This window comes from Equus quagga, chromosome 4 (assembly GCF_021613505.1).
Source record: "Equus quagga isolate Etosha38 chromosome 4, UCLA_HA_Equagga_1.0, whole genome shotgun sequence".
In the NCBI taxonomy this organism is placed as follows: Eukaryota; Metazoa; Chordata; class Mammalia; order Perissodactyla; family Equidae; genus Equus; species Equus quagga.
The window spans coordinates 112363571-112382218 of record NC_060270.1 but is presented as its reverse complement, the minus strand read 5'-3'; the positions used below and the strand labels follow the sequence as shown (position 1 = coordinate 112382218).

The 18648-nt window shown below is 43.0% G+C and overlaps 1 protein-coding gene across 10 annotated transcripts in view; it reads right to left on the bottom strand.

The window, feature by feature from the left end:
* The window catches only part of RAPGEF4 (Rap guanine nucleotide exchange factor 4), a 296243-nt gene that overhangs the window by 6149 nt on the left and 271446 nt on the right, over positions 1-18648 (bottom strand). For all 10 annotated transcript variants that reach the window (XM_046658760.1, XM_046658761.1, XM_046658762.1 and 7 more), the window contains 6 exons: positions 16804-16929; positions 15955-16133; positions 13011-13101; positions 9328-9378; positions 8450-8537; positions 7988-8052 (listed from right to left, as the gene is read on the bottom strand). In XM_046658760.1, the coding sequence (XP_046514716.1) occupies positions 7988-8052; positions 8450-8537; positions 9328-9378; positions 13011-13101; positions 15955-16133; positions 16804-16929 (600 nt within the window). The remainder of the gene's footprint in view (positions 1-7987; positions 8053-8449; positions 8538-9327; positions 9379-13010; positions 13102-15954; positions 16134-16803; positions 16930-18648) is intronic.

The following is an 18648-nucleotide window of genomic DNA, read 5'->3' as shown; positions in this document are numbered from 1 at the left end:
TATACCATTTTGTCGGGAGTAATTGTTCTGCTTTTTAGTTTTGAAAGCTAAAACATTTCATTCTGACTTTGGTTTCAGACTACTCTTTACAGCTATACTCCGAGGCTTCATAATTTTTAGCTCATTATGTAGTTTAAAATGTGAGAACAATTGTTTAAATCAGTAATTTCCAGCTCTGGGGTTCAATCTACCTTTCTACGTCTTTGATTAATTTTAACAATGGTTTTAATTTTGACATATCCTTTTTAATTGTCCTTGAAGATAACTTCAGTTTAACTTTGAAATCCAAATCTGGCTTTGCAACGAGGTCCCTTCTCTTCCTTTGTGAGGTCTGCACAATAATGCTGTAATATGTGAACCCTCAGTAACAGTGTGCGAAACCCACTAGGATTGCTGGTCAATGCATAGTTACAGAATGCGTGCACAAGGTCAAAGAAGGGTTAACTTGATATTTTAACTCCACCCTCTTTTGGACTCAGTGACATACGCAATATTTAATATGCTACTGACAACAACCCCCAACCACAAGGCACTTTCCTGAGCCACTGAAAGAGACTTCAGAAGTCCCCTCTTCAGCGGTCTCCCGGGTGCCTGACCCCTTTGATAACCTGCTTATAAACAGTGGCTTCCCACTGTTTGGATGCATCCAGCCACAAGGACCTCATTAACTCCAAGGACAGCCCCTTTCATTTTTAGACATTTCTGACTATTAGAAATTTTTTGATCATTTTGGGTCAAAGTCTTTTTCCCTCTGCTTGTCACCCAGTGATCCTCCTTCTGAGCTCTGGAGCCACAAAAACATGTTTAGTTTCTTTTTAACAGGACGATCCTTCAAATACTTGAAGAAGACTACCAGAGATATTTTCCCAATCCCAAGTCTTTTCTGGTTCAGCCTAAATATTCCCATTTTCTTCAACAATTTTTCATAAGATGGTTTTGAGTCTCTTCTGAACAGCCTCGCGTGTGGTGCCCTAGATGAGGCCAATCACAGAGTGCAGAAGAATTATCACTTTCCTTCCTTGATCTAGATGATGATACATGTGTAAGTCACATTTTTAAAAAAGTCACTTTGCTGACATCTGTTGAACTAATAGTGAATGAAGCCTCTCAGCCTATTTCACTGAGCTGCCCTTTGGATGCAGGTCTTTCTCTGTAGATATGCAGCTGATTTCTTGGACCAAAGTGGAGGATTTTGCATTTATATCCACTAAAACCCATCTAGTGAGAGTCTTCCTAGCCTTCTGCAGACTGAAACCTCGTGTGTTATATGTCATAGCAGACGGCTGCTTATTTGTTGGTGCTCTCAGTTAAGGCTGCCAGAAACTAAGGTGAAAGACACACAGCCTTTATTATCCAACTGCCACCACAGGGATCAAGCCAAAAATTACACCCTAGGCTCCGCGGTCCTGCCGGAGCAGATTGGCCTGCCTGGAGCAGGCCAGGTAACTTTCCTATAACGCCAGGTCAGTGGGAAAATACCTGATTACTCCAAGGGAGAGCTTCTCGTCTTTTTTTCCATCCCAGCAAATCTGAGGTTTATGACACATTCCATGAGCAACTGGCTTATTAAAGCAGCGATTTGTAATCCAGGGGCAAAGCGAGGAGAACAGCCTCCCTTGGAAGGCACCCTGAGTCAGTGTAGGTGGACAGCGTGGACCCCCTTTCCATACCTGACCTGATTCTGATCCACCCCACCCCCTGCTCAGACTCTCCACCTTGGAGTCCGCTCATCAGACGGCCCTCAAGGACTCCAGCCAAGAAAACAGTCCACAGGGAGAAGGCCAGGCTTCCCCTTGGGATTCCACATTTTAAATTTCACACAGCCGCCATTTTTCTTGGGACGAATTCTAAATTACTAATTTAGAAGTTAGTAATTTACAAATTCTATAAGTCTTCAGAGCTTATTTGCAAAAATAAATATATTCATTCAGTTCCTCACCTATGGGGCTGAGCGATGGACCCAACTGAAAGCTGAAGAATTTCCCTCAGGACTTGAAGTCACGGAGGGAGGCTTAGAAAGGAAAAATGAGGTGAAATGCACGTGAAGGACTCTGTAACTATCCTCATGTAGTTATTTCTTTCTTTAGCTGAAAACAGAGTGACTCAGAGTAGGTGTCCTTCCTAGGGCCTGAGTTGCAGAGTGACCCGTACAAAGCTGCCGTCCAGAGGAAGGGGCAACAGCTGTCCACACCCAGCCTGGCACAGGCAAGAGGTCGTGAGGCTACAGTCCCAAGCTCTGATGCAAGTAATTCCCTTGAATCCAATGACGTGTCAGAGGGGCCTCTTCTCAGACTGGGCCCTTGGGGCCTTGGCCTCCCCGTTTAGCTTTCTGTAGCGCCCTCCCCTCAGGAGTGGGCTGGCCAAGTGCCACCTTCTCTCCTATTCAGACTGTGGATAACCCACGAGGCCTTTACAGCCGTCTCCAGCTTTTCTGGCCAGCTCTCTACTGGCTCTTGTTCGCTGGGTCCTGGCTCTCCCTTAGCTCTCCCAATGATGCTGAAGAGGAGCCGACGCTTACGCCTGTGTTTCAAGTTCAGACCGGCAGGCCCTCGAGGCAATGCCACGGTGCACTGTCAACACTCTCGCAATCACACACTTGCAGAGCCTCCCTCTTCTCAGGCTTGGCTGCCTCTCTGCTCCGAGCCCCTTGAGGAGCTGCTCCCAGACCTCAGACCTCTGCTGAATGCCTGCTCTGAACAGTTTTTGTCTTTCCTTCTCTTGCGCCTTGCGATCTTTGCCATTCTTGTTCTTAATACTTGCCAGATTTCTTCTTCTTTTCTTATTTCTGCTCCTACTGATTTGGTTCTGCCCTTGTCTGTATGTCTATCAAATATGGGATCTTGGTCAATTATTCCTTGCCTAGCATGTGTAAAACCACATTTACACTATCTGATTATTTCACTCAGACGCTCACATATTTAAGATAAAAGTTTTTTTCCCCACAAAAATACACAGTCTCTCACCTATAAAGTTTGTGCCTGTGATAGGAACCAAGTGGAGTTAAGTGCACAGTAAGGACCAGAGATAAGAGATAAAAAGGCCCAGTTGCTGAGCCAGCCTTCACCACATGCATCATTGATGAAGAACCCTGAGCCCTGTTCCCTAGCTATGGAGTTTTAATACCTAAAAGGTGTGTGACACACAGATACACGCAGGTAACACATACGATGCTCATGGTATATTGTACATATGGTAGCCATGGGACATGGCAGTTCAGGTGCCTGTCCAGACACATGCAGAGTGCTGTGCATCTCTGCCCTCAGGGAAGGACACTGAAGGACAGAGGCAGCACCACAGTGAACAGGGGCATAGAATAATGTCCAATTAGGAAGAGAAGGCTAAGGGAGTCATCTTGCCTAAAGTATCAGTAACGCAAAATGCTTGGGACATTCTGCTTAATCAAATTTTCTAATGAAATAGAAAATACTCCTGGATTAAATCTTTGTTACATAAAATCCTTTAAAAATGCTTTATGCATTGTCTAATCTCACTGAGTCCAAAACTAGAATATGATTGGGCTATTCTTTTTTGTGTGTGTGAGGAAGACTGGCTCTGAGCTAACATCTGCGCCAATCTTCCTCTATTTCATGTGGGATGCTGCCACAGCATGGCTTGCTGAGTGGCGCTAGGTCCACATCGGGGATCTAAACCTGTGAACCCTGGGCCGCTGAAGCAGAGCGTGTGAACTTATAACAAATATATCTTGCATGTTGATAATGTGCCAGACACATTTTTGGGTGCTGGAGAAACATCAGTGAACAGAGCAGATAGGAAACCTGGTGTAGGACACGTCCACTCTAGTGAGGAAGACAGACCATGAAGGGGCAGGTAAAGAAGATCACCTCAGATCGTGGACCGAGCTGTCAAGGCAAGGTTCTCTGTGTGAGAGGGCTGGGTGGGGAGGGGAGAGGAGTGTTTGAAGGGCGGTCGGGGAAGACCGCTCAGAGGAGGGGACACACAAACTGAGACCCGAATAATGAGAAGGAGCCAGACAGGTGAAGACCGGGGGAAAATTTCAGGCAAAGGTAACAGCTAGTGCAAAACCCTGAGGAAGGAAGGAAAAGAAAGAAGGTTGTTCACACCAACTTGGACTGAGTACAGAGAAGATGAAGCGTGAGATGAGGCCGGACGGGTGCTCAGGGTAACAAGTCTGGATTTGATTATATTATGTCATTGTATTTAATAGGTTTTACTTTCCTCTGATACAGCTGCATGAAGTTACCTCTCTTTGCATTTTTCTTGACATCTCTTTTATTACTATTGTGAACTAGTTTTTATATCTTTTGTTGCTTTTTAATATTTCATGTGTTTATGTTTTATCCTCTCAACTGCATATAATCTCCTAAAGGCTAAGAACTACTTTTTGGGTTTCTTTCTATTTCCTAGTAAAATTCTTTGCCTGGACACTCTAAACATATTGTCTGGCTTTGAACCATAACCTTTGGAAGATCTGCATTTAGACTGGTTTGTGAATTCTATATAAAGAAGTAAACTTTCCAAGTCCTCTTGTACATTTCTGTTGTATTGGAAGGGTCTGGGAATTGGGTGGATTCGAACATTTAGATTTTTACTTGGAGATTCTTTTTTCCATAGCCTGATAAAGGTCCAGTGCTCTCTCTATGAATCTTATAATGATATTATTGGTGATAGAAAACATATTGTTGATAATTATGAAATAGCATGATTAGTGATACAAAAATAAAAGAATTCAAAACATTTCCTTAATGAATTAGTTTCTGTTAATGTTTCTAGAAGCATAGAAGTTTGCCCTATACTTCTCATTACAAATAAAACGACTATCTTAAAATAATATTCATAAATAAATACACCTAAATATGGGTACGTGTGAAATAGAACCAACCTCCTAATACAGTAGCAACCATGGCTATCAGCATGCTTTATGCAGCCTGGGATAGTGGCAGCCGGCCAGCATATTATCCTCTAATCCATTGCTAGTCTACCTCCTAAATGTTATAAATATTCATGTATGCCATAGAAAGCTACAAAGGGCTTTATTCAAACATTTTTTTGAATACTCCTTTATGTTTCCCCCAAATGAAAGAATGTCTGCTTTTCTTTTTTTTGCATATGGATCAGAGTGTGAATTCTCTTTTGTTCATACTCACAAATCCTGAAAACCAATATGCAACAAATTCTCTAATCCTCATTTCGTACCTCAAGGTTCAAAATAAAAACACTTCGGGTTGGCATGGTAGTTTGCTGTGACTGTGCAATGTGCTGCCACCAAGAAAAGGCTTCTGTGTTCCTGGCTACCCTAGTGACTTCTGCCCCTGGCAGGGGCTCCCTTTCGGGATACAGCTTACCAGCCCCACAAAGGCTGCCAGCTCTGCTCAGCACCTTGGCCTTGCTGATGAATGACTCAAAAGCGGCATGGACTTCAACCTGGAAAGGGAGACGCATCCGTCCCCACGACACATGGGACAGACGGCAGCCACTAGTGGGGTGGTGGTGTGGGGGCAGAGGGGAGCTAGTTTATGAAGAGAAAAGGTTGGAAAGTTGGCAACCAGTGCTGGGTTAGTCAAAGTCAGGTTTAAAAAAACATAATCAAATCTTTTTGAAATTCCATTTCATCTTCCAGGAACATCTAACTCATGGAAGGGCAACTGTAAAATTAAACTTTCCCATGGTGTGATTTATCAAATTAAAGAAAATTTATAGTTGCCAGAGCAAAGAACTAACAGCACTCTTTCACTATCCTTTCTCTCCTCTTTCATAGTAATAGAACCCCCTAATTTATAGTGAGGCACGTAGATGCTCAAAATGAGGGCTACATATTCTAACTGTCCTTTCATGTGACTAAGTTTCTGGCTAATAAAATGTGTGCCAAGTGGTGAGAGTAACTCCAGGTCGTATCCTTGCAGGAAAGAAGCACGTCTTCACCTTTTCCCTTTAGGTCTAGCTGGAATGAGGTCATGGTGGTCTGCCATCTTGGACCATACAGACGGTGAAATCGCAAGAGAGAAGAAGCCTAAAACCTTGATCCCTTCCTGAAGCAAAACTACCAGACATGCTTGGACCTTTAAGTTAGAAAGAAAGAAACTTATCTTGCTTAAGCCATCAGTAATTTAGGTGTCCGTCATTGCAGCTGAATTGCCAACTTAGCTGTTCAGTTGTTTTTAAGAAAAGTGGACTTTTTCTGAGAGTAGGGTGTGAAGGACCTCTCTCCTCACTGCTGGGCAGATGAGAATCCACTGCTATGGGCATGCAGTGCAAAAAGGGGAAGGGGAGCTCTCTTAACACCCGCCGAATATGATCTTGACTTTTCCTTTGTAGGTTACGGATGTGACACCAAGATCTAAAGGCCCAGATGAGACAACTTTGGCCCTCCTCGACAGATATTTCTGCTGTTCTTGTTCGTTCTGTTTAGCTAACTTTAAAGATCAAAAGTTTTTAAGCTCTTTCAACTCTTCAGGAAACTCTGACTTCTATGCCTCTGTGCACATATATTTTACAGTCAGATGGTTGGCTTTGCCACCTCTCTGCATTTCTGCATAAGTGATCCGGAAGGTTCTTTACCTACTTGCTAAATCTTTCCTTTCTGGAAAACAAGCCTTTCTTTTGAGAAATCAGGGAAATATGTTTAATTCTCCAGACTAATAAGTGAGCAAAGAATGCTTTTCACTTTGATCAAAGAATTATTAAAATGACACAGTAATAGAGATGTTCAAACCTGCCCTTGGTGTAGGCAGGGGGTGGAGAGGAAGACTGCTGAGAAAATATTTGCCCTCTTGTATAGAGTGTCTTTGAAGAGTGAGGACTCATGGGCTTTTCCTAAGAAGCTTAAGACACAGGAACCGAGTGCCCAGCAACTGCTGCACTTCTTTACCAGGCTGGGCTCTGCAATAAGCTCATTCCCAAAGCCGAATGGTGTGATCCTTCTAAGATTACTGCAGGATGTCTGACATTCTCCTGGACTCATACCTACTAGCTGGATTTCAAGAAGCAATTAGAAGAACAGTTTTCTGATAAGAATTGTATAGCACTCTATGGCTTACAGGAATACTTATATACTCTGGACCCTCCAACAAACTCCAGAGATGGATGGAGCAGGTGTGATGCCAATTTTCTGTTGGGGACACTGACCCACAGAGAAGTTAAGGGACAGCTACAAAGTGATGAAGCTGAGAATGGAACCTGATGTCTCCTGAGCTTTTCCTGCAGCCTCCCATTCACCCCTGCAAACCACTACCCAGGGCAGATGCTCACCCACACAGAGATAACACTGTGACATCCATCCAGGATGCAGCCAGAGGATTTAGAAGACAATGGAGCATTCCATTAACATGAACTATGTAGCTAAAGAAAGGTTTTGGCAAGACCTGCCTTATTGCTTCACAGAACATAAGAAAATAAACTGCAAAGTACCTAATGCCAGATAACACAGCTTTTTTTGGGGAGGTGGGTGGCTGGAAAATACTGAATATGTACCAGTTCTGCATCTGTTATTTAAAAAAATTTAGTTTTTGGTTATGAAGATTTCCAAGTTCCCTCTCTGAACTTGGGTGAACTTTATTGGGATAAGTAACACATCTTTCCATTAATACTACATAACAGAAATCTGCTATAGAGCTACCTTTTACGTACATGCACTAAAGTCAGGCTCAGCAGATAAACATTTCAAAGGCATCCCGGGGCAGTCTAGCTCCATAAACCTTACAACAAAACAACAACATGGAAGTCACTCTGGAACATTCGTGCATTTTAGCAACAGGCAGCCAAGGACGAACCACACAGCATAAAAGCTAGCTGCTGCTGTGAGCCGCAGCACAAATACTATTCGATTTCACAAAAGAGAACTGACAGACTAAAATAGGTAGCCAATTTGAACCGAATATTTCAAAACTCCTTTATGCGTAACTACCTTTTTAGCATGGCAGCATATATGGAAATTATTTCCTTTATTAGTACAAATGCAAATTTCATTTAAAAAAAAACATTGTGGTTAAGGTTATAACACCGTACGTACCATTTTTTCAAAGTTTACTAGATTGTCAATGAACGTCTTGTTCCCCTCATGAGTAAATGTCATATCTGCAAAGAAATAAAAGTCACATTCCAATCACTAACAGAAATATGTCATACTAAGAAACCACAATAGCACCATCAGATTATGCTGGAGGATTTGCATAACACTGCAGTTGAAAAAAGCTGATAATAGTTCCTTTTATGTTAGGTGTTTAACTTTCTAAAGCACTTTACCTGAGATTAGTAAAATTTCCCAACTAACTGTCTGTTTCACCATCAAGTCTTCCAAATCCTGAATCCCTGCTCCTCCAATACCCTCCCCACCCCTTTCAGAAAAGCCGGGGCTGAGAGGAGATGAAGAAGGTGGAAGGGTGAGCTCATTCTTCCCAGAGAGCTCAACCTGATGAGGCTCTTGTTCATTTTCTTCCCCACACACCTGGCCTGTGCATCTCCCTAGAATTACCTTTAATGAGCAAAGGCATGAAGGGGATGAGAGGGGGGTCCAGCTTAGCTATGGTCAGCCGGTAGGCCCTGTGGTTTCTCGAAGGATCCTTTAGAGAAACAGAGAGATGCTGGTTAACGACTAGTGACACATACTCCACCCCCTCTACCTCCCAACGCACCCAGCCTGGGCATGCCACAATCAGGCAGTTTTGAATCAAGTGTAGCCACAAAAGAAAGGTAGACGCGATTAAACAAATAGATTTTTGTTTCAAAACAACCTCCCGTATGACATGAAAATAATTTGCTTTTGTTTGCTTTCTCGTTTGAAAGGGATATCTGCCTACAGGGATCAAGGGTAGAGATTTCCTGTGGGAGCACGTAGGAGATGGGTAAAGCAAACTCCAACCACAAGATTCCCCTTCTCCCGAAGCTCAGTTTCCTTCCTGGGAGCTCAGATCACCCTCCTCTCTGCCTTGCACAGCCAGACCCGACTTGCCCTCTCTGAACCCATCCCATCCCTCCTGCCAAGTTCCACTCACCCCTTTTCTGTCTGTTAACACCTCCCAGCCAATGGGGAAAAATAATTTTGGCAAGCCAAGGAAAATGCAGCTTCTAACCCATAGCCAACCTGTGCTAGACAGAAAGGATCCTATTATATTGCTTTTCTTAGTTACACAAATTGACCTTATGTGGGACATAAGTCCTCTTTAAGTTAGTTCCTGAGGGTGCCATTCATTAGGCAGACATGCTTGTTTTAGCAGCACTAAAACGGGATCATAAACTTCTTAAAGTCATACAAGGACAGATAAAATTTCTGAAATGAGAACTTCAATTCAGCTAATCAGAAATTGGATTAATGCAGACAGTGAACAGAATAAAGGAGCCACTGTCACTTACCATTAAGCTTTCAAACTCCGCATAGAACTTCTTGAACTTGCTTGGCAGTTTCTGTTAATGAAATGAAAATGCCACCCTCATATGTCAGAGTCAATATCTGGATTTGTATCATGTGTGACCATTTCTAGGGGAAATGTATTGCTTTTGGCTCTTAATCAAACATCTCTAAGACAGGCCAGACTGTAATCCATCTTGTCATTTGAGGATAATCTTCTGGAATATAGAGAACTTGCCTTTTAAGAGGCAGAACCTAGTTGAACCAAAAGTAACTATGGATGCTTTGGTCTTACTGCTTTTATACTGTTCTCTGAAATGGATTATTCATAAAGAAGATTGCATTCACAGATGACAAGTGGTTTGGAAATACGCCACCCCCCCAACCCCCTTTTTAAACTCTCTGATTTTCAGAATTAGGAATTTAGACCAGAGGATGTTAGGATCACAAGTTTTGGAAACTATCTATTTCGACCTCCTTCTCCCTTACAATGTAAGCTATATGAGCACAGGGATTTTTATCAGTTTTGTTTATTGCTATATCCTCAGTGCCTAAAAGAGTGTCAGGTACATAGTAAGTGCTCAGTGAATGTTTATTTGAATAGATTAAACCTAGGTTTTATAGATGGAAGAAATTAAGCCTCACAGTTTAAATTGACATGCCCAAAGTCACACAGCTGATGATGGTCAGGGCCTCTGTAATTCACATCACCTGCCTCTTATATGCTCCACACTTTTCTACATAAACATTTCTCCCTCATGATTTCCCTGCCCTGCTATAATACAAAAATTGATAGTTCTATCAATTTAGTAACTTCTCACGTTTATATTTTGGCACACGCTTCAACACCATTGACTATTCCTATATATCCACACCAGTAGGTTAACACTGAATCATCTTTCAATCTGTTGGTTCTCACTTTGCTCAGATCCTGAGCTTTTAGTAAAGCTCAACATTTCTCTTCTGACAGGGCCACACCAAGATGGAGCAGCATGATGTGCTTCTCATCCTGAGACTGTGGAAGTGGTGACCAAGTCCCGGGCCTCGGAGATCCCCAGCTCAGCTCTGCTTCGCACAGTGAAGTCTACTGTCAGCAACCACTTCACCGGTCAGGCCTCTGCAATGGCTGAAAAGGTCCTCTCTCCTCCTTGTCTCTCATATCCGAATCAGTTTGTCATATTCCCATTTAAACATTGTAAAAATCTTATTTTGTTTCTAGGAACTAGTCTCCTCCGTATCCTCCAGGCTCATTTTCCTAGCACCTCTCTTCAAGTCAGGTTTCAGGGCAACCTGATATCCTTGCTCAGAGGGAACGTCCAAAGGGATGAAAGCTGGGATGGGCATCAAGGGATGCAAAGCTCTCACCCCACACGAGGATCCAAACCACCATGTCAGGCGATAACTTCCCATGAACACAGACTGCCTTTAAAATTAGGACTGAATTACATTTTTGGTTAGATCTCTGTCACTCTAGTTCTCTTTACTTAGCTAGCTTTTGGCAAACGCAGGAGATCAAATGGTAATAAAAACTTTTGTTGGCCTTAATACTATCCTCCATCCGTACCCTGTGCTTCCAGAGCAGTGGTTCTCAACTAGCGACAATTTTGCACTGCCCTCCCAGGGGACATTTGATAATGTCTGTAGGCATCTGCTGTCCTCACAGCTGGGGTGGGGTGAGGTGACAGGTGCTACTGGCATATAGTAGGTAGAGGACAGGGATGCTGCTAAGTATCCTACATCACGGGGGACAGCCCTCCACAACAAAGAATTATCCTGCCCAAAATGTCAATACTGCCAAGGCCAAGAAACTCCACTCTAGGTTATTCCTCCCATTTGCTTTATCTCAGACTGGCCTTTCCCCTCTATTTTGAATTATTCCCTTTGCCATGTGGCTTAACTACTTTCTGCTTTGATCATGGGCAGTTTCACATGTGTTCCATAGCTCTGGGAGGTCAGGCACTGTTTCTCACGCTGCTCATGCCGCCATCATGGTACTCACTGGAGTTGTATGAGAAGCCCTTGGGAGGTTCTTGGCAAGTACAGGTAGATAAACCAAAATCAAAGATGCTTATGAATAAAAGCTCTTCCTACAGAATGATATAATTACATTTCATCTTAAAAAATAAAGGCTGGCAAATGATGAAAGGTTAATTTTCTCTTTTCAGCAACATGCAAGGATGAAAACAGAAGCTCACACACTGGGGTACTCCTTCCTATTCCCTGTGAAACTGAAGGACTGGTCAATTAGCTCTCTCCCTTTGCTAACTGTACCCTCCCCCCCTTCCCAAGCAGCCTCCTGTTTTTCTCTTTAGACCAGGAAAGGGGACTCTGATAGTGTTTCCCACATGCTATGGCCTTAATATCTGCCTGCTGTTATGCGGTACCCACTCCTGGCCTTCCTGGACCCCTGTGAAGCTTTACTTTGATTTCCCCAACCAACTCATTTGGACTCCACGAGGGGATCAGAAGTGGGAAGCAGGCTGAGAAAGCAGACTACCTGAGAGGAAACCCTAGGTCTCCAGAGATTCCAAGAGCCTTAGGCTACAAGACAGGGGGGCCTGCACTATGGTTTCACTGCTTAGATTCATTGGCAGCACTAACTCCGTCCTTTTACTAGCTGGAAGATGATACAGCTGCCTCGCACGCAAGCCTCACCAATTCCCTCATTCCTATATTCAGAGGATGAGCTGCTGTGTGCTCCATGTGCCTGGAATTTTAAGAGAAATCCAAGACTGAAGGACTTGTGAGGACCTGCCCCATAAACAATGGAAACATTTAGGAGGGACAGAGAAAGGAAACGGTTTCAGCAGAGGGGTGGAGAAGGAAATGTTTCAAGGAGAACATTCAGAGATGCAAACAGCTGCCTTTCAGCACCAGTGCAAATTAAATCTCTGTTATCTACTCCTTGCCCTCTTTTTGTTCCACTTACACATACTTTTTATTTTTAGTAAGAGTCTATTTTTGTGTGTATGTTCTATCAGAGTTTAGTATTTCTTTGACTATATACCACATGTAAGGATCAGGCACATTTTGAGTACTTAGCTAATGAACAAGGAAGATGTTCTCTAGCACGGATAACCAACCATCAACCAAACAGGAATCATATTTGCTCTAGAAATTCACAACACACCTGCATAAATTTTGCCCCAAACTGACTATTAGCCAACTGTCGTTCCTCCATACACAGAGAGGACTGCCAGGCAGTTAAGAGATACTTAGTACTCAGCTGGGCCAAACAGTTGGCCTTCTGGCTAATTCTCCCAGGAGCAAAATGACTACTTAGATAAAAATGGATCCTCTGTCCTTTCTTAATTATAAATAAGGCTCATTGCAAAAGTAGTACGCAGACATTCCAGAGAACAATAGAATCTATGAGCAAAACCTTTGAAGTCACCCAAACAATGTTGTTGATTCATGTTATACATAGGAACTAAACTTATTAGTATTTACATTGTATAGACCAAGAAGCTGAGAGTTCCTCATTCCCCCATACACAAAAGAACAACACCTTTCTAAAATCACCCTCTAAGGCAACTAGAAAAAGGAGACAGGTCACTTTCCTCAAAGTGTCCCACCTTTTCTATTATTATACGAGCGTGAGTGATATTTCTGTACAAAAAGCTCACTGGTGAGCCTGTGTTTTTATTCTTAAGGCAAAAGTCACAGCTGGATCTCAGCTGAAGCTTACCTCCCACGTTAGTGCCAAACGGCTCACGGCAACATTACTTAGTCCCATGACGATGGCAAAAAAGGAATTCAGATTTTTGTACTCCTTACAGCTGAAACACAAGAGGCACATGTGTGGGTAAAATACCACTTTTGAGTGAGATAAAAAAATTAGAGTTCTATTTTCTGATAGTCGTTAATATTCGTCAGGTCTCCTTTACGAGAACAGGCAAGCATAGATTTAATGCACTGTGTAAGTTCCACTTGGGTGACCACGTTCTGCTGTTTGATTTCTCACTGTAATTTCAGACAGGTGATGGTTTTGGCCATCTAAGTTCAGGTTTTGAGAAGGAATTTAAAGACACCTACCCTAGGGATTGCTATTATCATCCCAAAGCTTGCTAAAAGCCTTGTCGAACCTGGAGGGAGACATCTCATGGGAGAGGAAGAGAAAAAGCAAAACGTCCTTGAAGACTTCCAGACTTTTGGCTGGAACCGGACCCCTCCTCGGGCAGCTTGAGAGGAAACTGAAGAAATCATACTGCTGCAGCCACCATGGCTTCTAATTTGTTGAAATATTATCAATTTACAAGTCACGATCCCTGTGCGCTCAGAGTTTTCAAACTGAGAAAAGACGAACAACTAACTAAAAAAAACCCTTATTTTCTCTGTTTTACTGGTGTTGGTGAAGCTGATCATTTTGAATCTGTACTTATGTCACTATTAGCTTTTACGAATATACATTTAGGAATAGAACCAAAGATTCTTATTAGAATGGCACTATTTAGCCCAGGTACTTGGTTTAATTTAAACAAAGAGAGAGCAGAAAGGAATCCCCAACTTCTTCATACCAGCTCCTTGAAAAGGGAAAGAAGAATTCATGTTGTAATAAATGCAAATCCTTCACCCCAAATCAATATGGTCATCTAAGTTGACGACATCATAATTAAATCCTGTTTGGATTAATATTTTTGTAAAAGGCTAGTTAAATTGTGGCATTTCCTGCCCATATTCTCCTAGCAGAGGCAGCATTGAGTGATTCTTCAATCGTCTGTATGGAAATGGGAAAAGAGATTTCAGAGAAGCTGCAGCATGTCTCATCCCACTGGAGAGAAAGCAAGTCCTTTGCTGTGCTGGGGCAGCGGCTCTCAGGTCAGGGGCTGAAAGCCACTTCAGAGACCCCGGGGGCTGAAGGCCGAGAGTCTAACTATGGACACATGTGCACCTTTGTCCCATCTACGTGATCTTGAAAGGACATGCAGGACTGCAGACCTGCCTTTCTGGTCACTGCTGACAACTAACTTTATCACCCTAGGTAAGTCATGAAATTTCTCTGTGCCTCAGTCTCCGCATCTGTAAAAGGGGAGGATAACACATGGACCCCCAACTCCACAAAGCTCTGGGCAGATCAAAGACCTTAAACAGAATATGTTGAAGTTCTCTAAAAATATCCCACAAAACATGCTCCTGCCACGAGCTTTAGGTCTCATTCTGGTCGATCTTGGTTTATGAAAGTCTACCGTCTCCTCCAGCTGGGATCTGTAAAGAGCTCCACTCCAGGATGGCACAGCTTAATAATGGTCGAATAATACAAACCAATTTATACCGAAGGCCAAATCCACCTACTCATTCCCATAATCAGAAAGAAGAGAGACAAGAAAGGCAAAAACATTTAAAAAAGTTCCTGAGGTTTTGAAACACTCTCTATCTTCTCTCTGTAAAATAACAGGATTAGGCCCCAAAAGGCTTCCTCATCTCCACATCTGTGTGCAGATCCCCTTTCTCTTCTCTTGGCTGCACTTAGCATGGCCAGACTAATGTGAAGAGAGAAGCTGCTCCTTATAGCGGTAAAGCACATATTGTCGCAGTTTCCGTAATCACCCCCTTTCAGATATGTGAAGGCATCAGTCCCTTGCAACCAGGCTCTCCAGGCTGCTAGGGCTCTATGCTGATTGAGAAATTCATAGCAACTTTTTACCAAATCTTTCTTCAAAAAGGCAGCTTTCTCCAATTGAGAGATACCAGCATTTGAATCCAAGGGGTTGGGATACCCTGTTGAACTCTCAAACTTTTGGCAAAATAATTCGAGGCATTTGGCAAGCTGATGTGTATGAAATGTCCAGAAGCATTTACTTCTTTGTTTAGCTCTGGAAATCAGACTCTGCATGGGACCTAAACTATTTGGTTCAAGAAAATTGCCTAGCTGGGGTCACTTGTGTCCACCACGTTCCGGGGCTGAAGCTCCCTGCATTTACAAAGGAAAGAAATCTCCCAGCCACAAGCTACATTTAGCATTTTATTTTTAGCATTGTGGTGATACCAAAAACATGGAAGTAAACAGGAGGTTGTCAGGCATATCTAAATAGCAGGAGAAGATTAAATTCATGTCAGGGAGAAATCTAAGTGGCCCCTGCAGCAAATAAATTGTTTCCCATGAAGTACTGTTCAATAGAATATTTATAAGACGCTTGCTTCTTCTGATGTTTATGGAGATGATTTTCATGTAGCAGGTTCGCTCGCCTTTATGCATTTCACCGATTTTATTCTGGCTGAGTTCGAAGCGCGGCTGCACATGCATGTTCCCACTGCCCTCTACTGGCAAGAACGTGTCATGTTGTGTATCAATTTGAGCCTTTTAAACAAAACTTTCTACAACAGAACTTTGTTTGCTGAAGGACTCTAAACTGAGGGAGGCACAAAGTCTGAACAGTTCAGAGCAAAAAGAGGCCACGACTTTGACTCCAGCATCAGTGCCGTAAGATGTTAATTTATATATTGATGTCAAATATTACAAAAGCCAGAGAAATTCGTCTTTTACAAGAATTCACTTCTTCTCAAGCCCCTGTGGTTGGTCCTTGTGCATAAAGGGATCTTATATCTTGCTTTTCTTTTTAAGGTGCAGTCTAAGAGAACAAAACAAAAACGCACCTCAAACATTTTTCTCTTTCCAAGCTAACGATACTTACTGGGCTGCGATCTTAATAAATTTTTTTAAGAGCTGAACACGCTTGCTGGGCTGGGGACAAAGGCAAATCTCGGTGACAACCCAAAACTGAATTTCATTAAATCTTCTCAGGAACAAATCCAAGTTTGCTGTGGTCTTTTTAAAATTATGCCTTCCAAATGTGTGATAGATTAGCTCCAGCTAGGGAAAAAAAGGAAAATGATGTCACTCCTTTGTTTTTTTTTTTTTTTTTTGAGGAAGATTAGCCCTGAGCTGACTGCTGCCAGTCCTCCTCTCTTTGCTGAGGAAGATCGGCCCTGAGCCAACATCTGTGCCCATCCTCCTCCACCCGACCTGTGGGACACCCACCACAGCATGGTGTGCCAAGTGGTGCCATGTCCGCACCCGGGATCCGAACTGGTGAAGCCCGGGCCGCCAAGAAGTGGAATGTGCACACTTAACTGCTGCGCCACCAGGCTGGCCCCTCTCCTTTGTTTTTAAATCAAAACATCAGTGGGGCTTCTCTATTCGTCAAGACAAATTGACATTGGTCAGCAAATGTGACTACGATCTCTGACTGGAATAGAACTTGTACTTGAGATCTGAAAGGCTTCAATGAGGCTTGTTAAACATATAAACCCCGGTGCTATTGGCTTAACAGACTCAGGAAGACAGAGCTTACTGTAAATCATAAAAATTTTTCTTTCACACTCAAAGGCTTTATAGCAGGCTTTATTAATAAAAATATTTTAAAAATCGTCATGTGGTTTCCATACGGCAGTGCGTATAAACATTTGCAGTTAAGCAATGCCAGCAGACTTCATCTCGAATTGCTCTGGTACCTACTAACGCTCCCAATCGAGCGCCTTACCTCATGCACACAGTTGAAGAGTTCCCAATCATAAATTGTCATCTGGTATGCTAAATCTTTGGAGCTCATCAGTTCAAAAGTTCCCACTGTTCCAACAGTTGGGCCTTCCTGTTCTGGCAGGGGAGTCTATGAATAATAATGCAAAAATATATCAAAACCTCAAAATAGTCAAGGACTTAGTGCTGAATGCCTTAAGGAGTTTCAGAGGGGAAAGGATTCTGGAAACGCTTTCAGGAAGATCTCAAAACTTTGATTTTGCCCAGAGGATAAAAATGCCTTTGCTCTTAATGCTCACTTGCTTCCATGCCATTTTTATAGTCATCATCGTCCCTAGAATCAATTCCACTCACTGAGAAACGTGGACCCTGGCAAAGAAGATTCAGGGAGGAGTGATCTGTGCAGATTTTCTTCGGCTGGAGCTGAGAGTTCCCTGGAAATGATTCCTTTTCCCTGGTAAAGATGTCAGAAGTTCTTAGAGATTTTTCCCTCCTATTTCCCAGTGAAGCTGTCCCAAAGCAGGTACTGGCATGGCGGTTTTGGACACTCAGCCCCAGCGCTGCTACCTATTGCAGGGGCTGGTGACTGTGGAAGGTTGCTGCATCGCCATCTCTTATCCCACACTGCCAGGGGTTACCAGGTGACAGTGAGCTCTGTGTACTGAGATTCCTCCACCCACTGGGAGAAGCTGGATTAGGCATGATATTCACATGCTTATGGTGTCTGGGGCCAGGTATCAGAAAACCAAACTCTGCTACTCTCCAGAAGACCCCGGGTCAAAACATTCCATCCACCTTACTAGTCGCATTTTTATTTTGAGAAATGATTTACAGCGCTTTTCCTTAGTGAGATGAATGATTTGCGTACATTGGAAACTTATATATATTAATACCTACTGATCTAAAATATAAGTGCAAAGTTACAGAAGTCACATGAATTGAAAGAGAATCTCCCTAATATCATGCTAACCATATCTGGATATTCAATATTTAGGCTGGAGGTAGTAATAATGTGCAAATTCCATCATCATCATTATTATCATCATTGCCCATAACCATTACATTCTACAAATGGCCACTGCACTCTGGACACTAAAGAAATTACACACTCAGCATGTGGGTGGTTCCTGCGTTTAAAAGCATGCAGACTAAGAGAGGAGTCTCCCCTGACCAGTAAGTACCGCACTGCATATCAATAAACAGTCAGCTGCTAGCATTCATTTGCACGTGTAAAGGGACAGACCAACACACACCTGGCTCCCAGATACACAGATAAACAGGTGAGGGAAGATGAACGGGCTTTCTGAGAGTTAGTGGGCATTTGGAATGAATGTGTGGCCTGAAGAGGTTCTCGGAGAAAGAAGCTGGACTTTGAAAGAGAAGCAGACGAACTCAGGTGAGTTAGAACAGCGAGGTGTTCCCTGAGTTTCCAGGATGGTCTGTTGCAGGTTGGAGGATGGCAAGGGAGGCGTTGACGGTGGGGAAGCTGTCATGAGACTCGTTTGGCAGGAACAGAGAGCTCAGGGACCAGACGGACTGCTCGAACAGCTTTTAGAAAACCTTTGAGTACCAGATGAGGAGATTGGGTTTTGCAATAGACCAGGTTAGTGCCAGCTTTAGGGAGCAACAGACTCTAAATGTAAACCTCACTCTAACTACACAGGACTGATTCCCTAATGGCTCGAATGTTTCTAGCTCTGGGAAGTTGGGGTCACAGTACCTAGTAACGAGGCTTGTTAAGAGGACTAGATGGAAATAATTTAAGTGCAGCAGGTAAGCACAGTGCCTGGCACAGAGAGGGTCCCTATCCTTCCCTCCCCCTCAAATTAGTTCCTTCCTAGATGCGCTC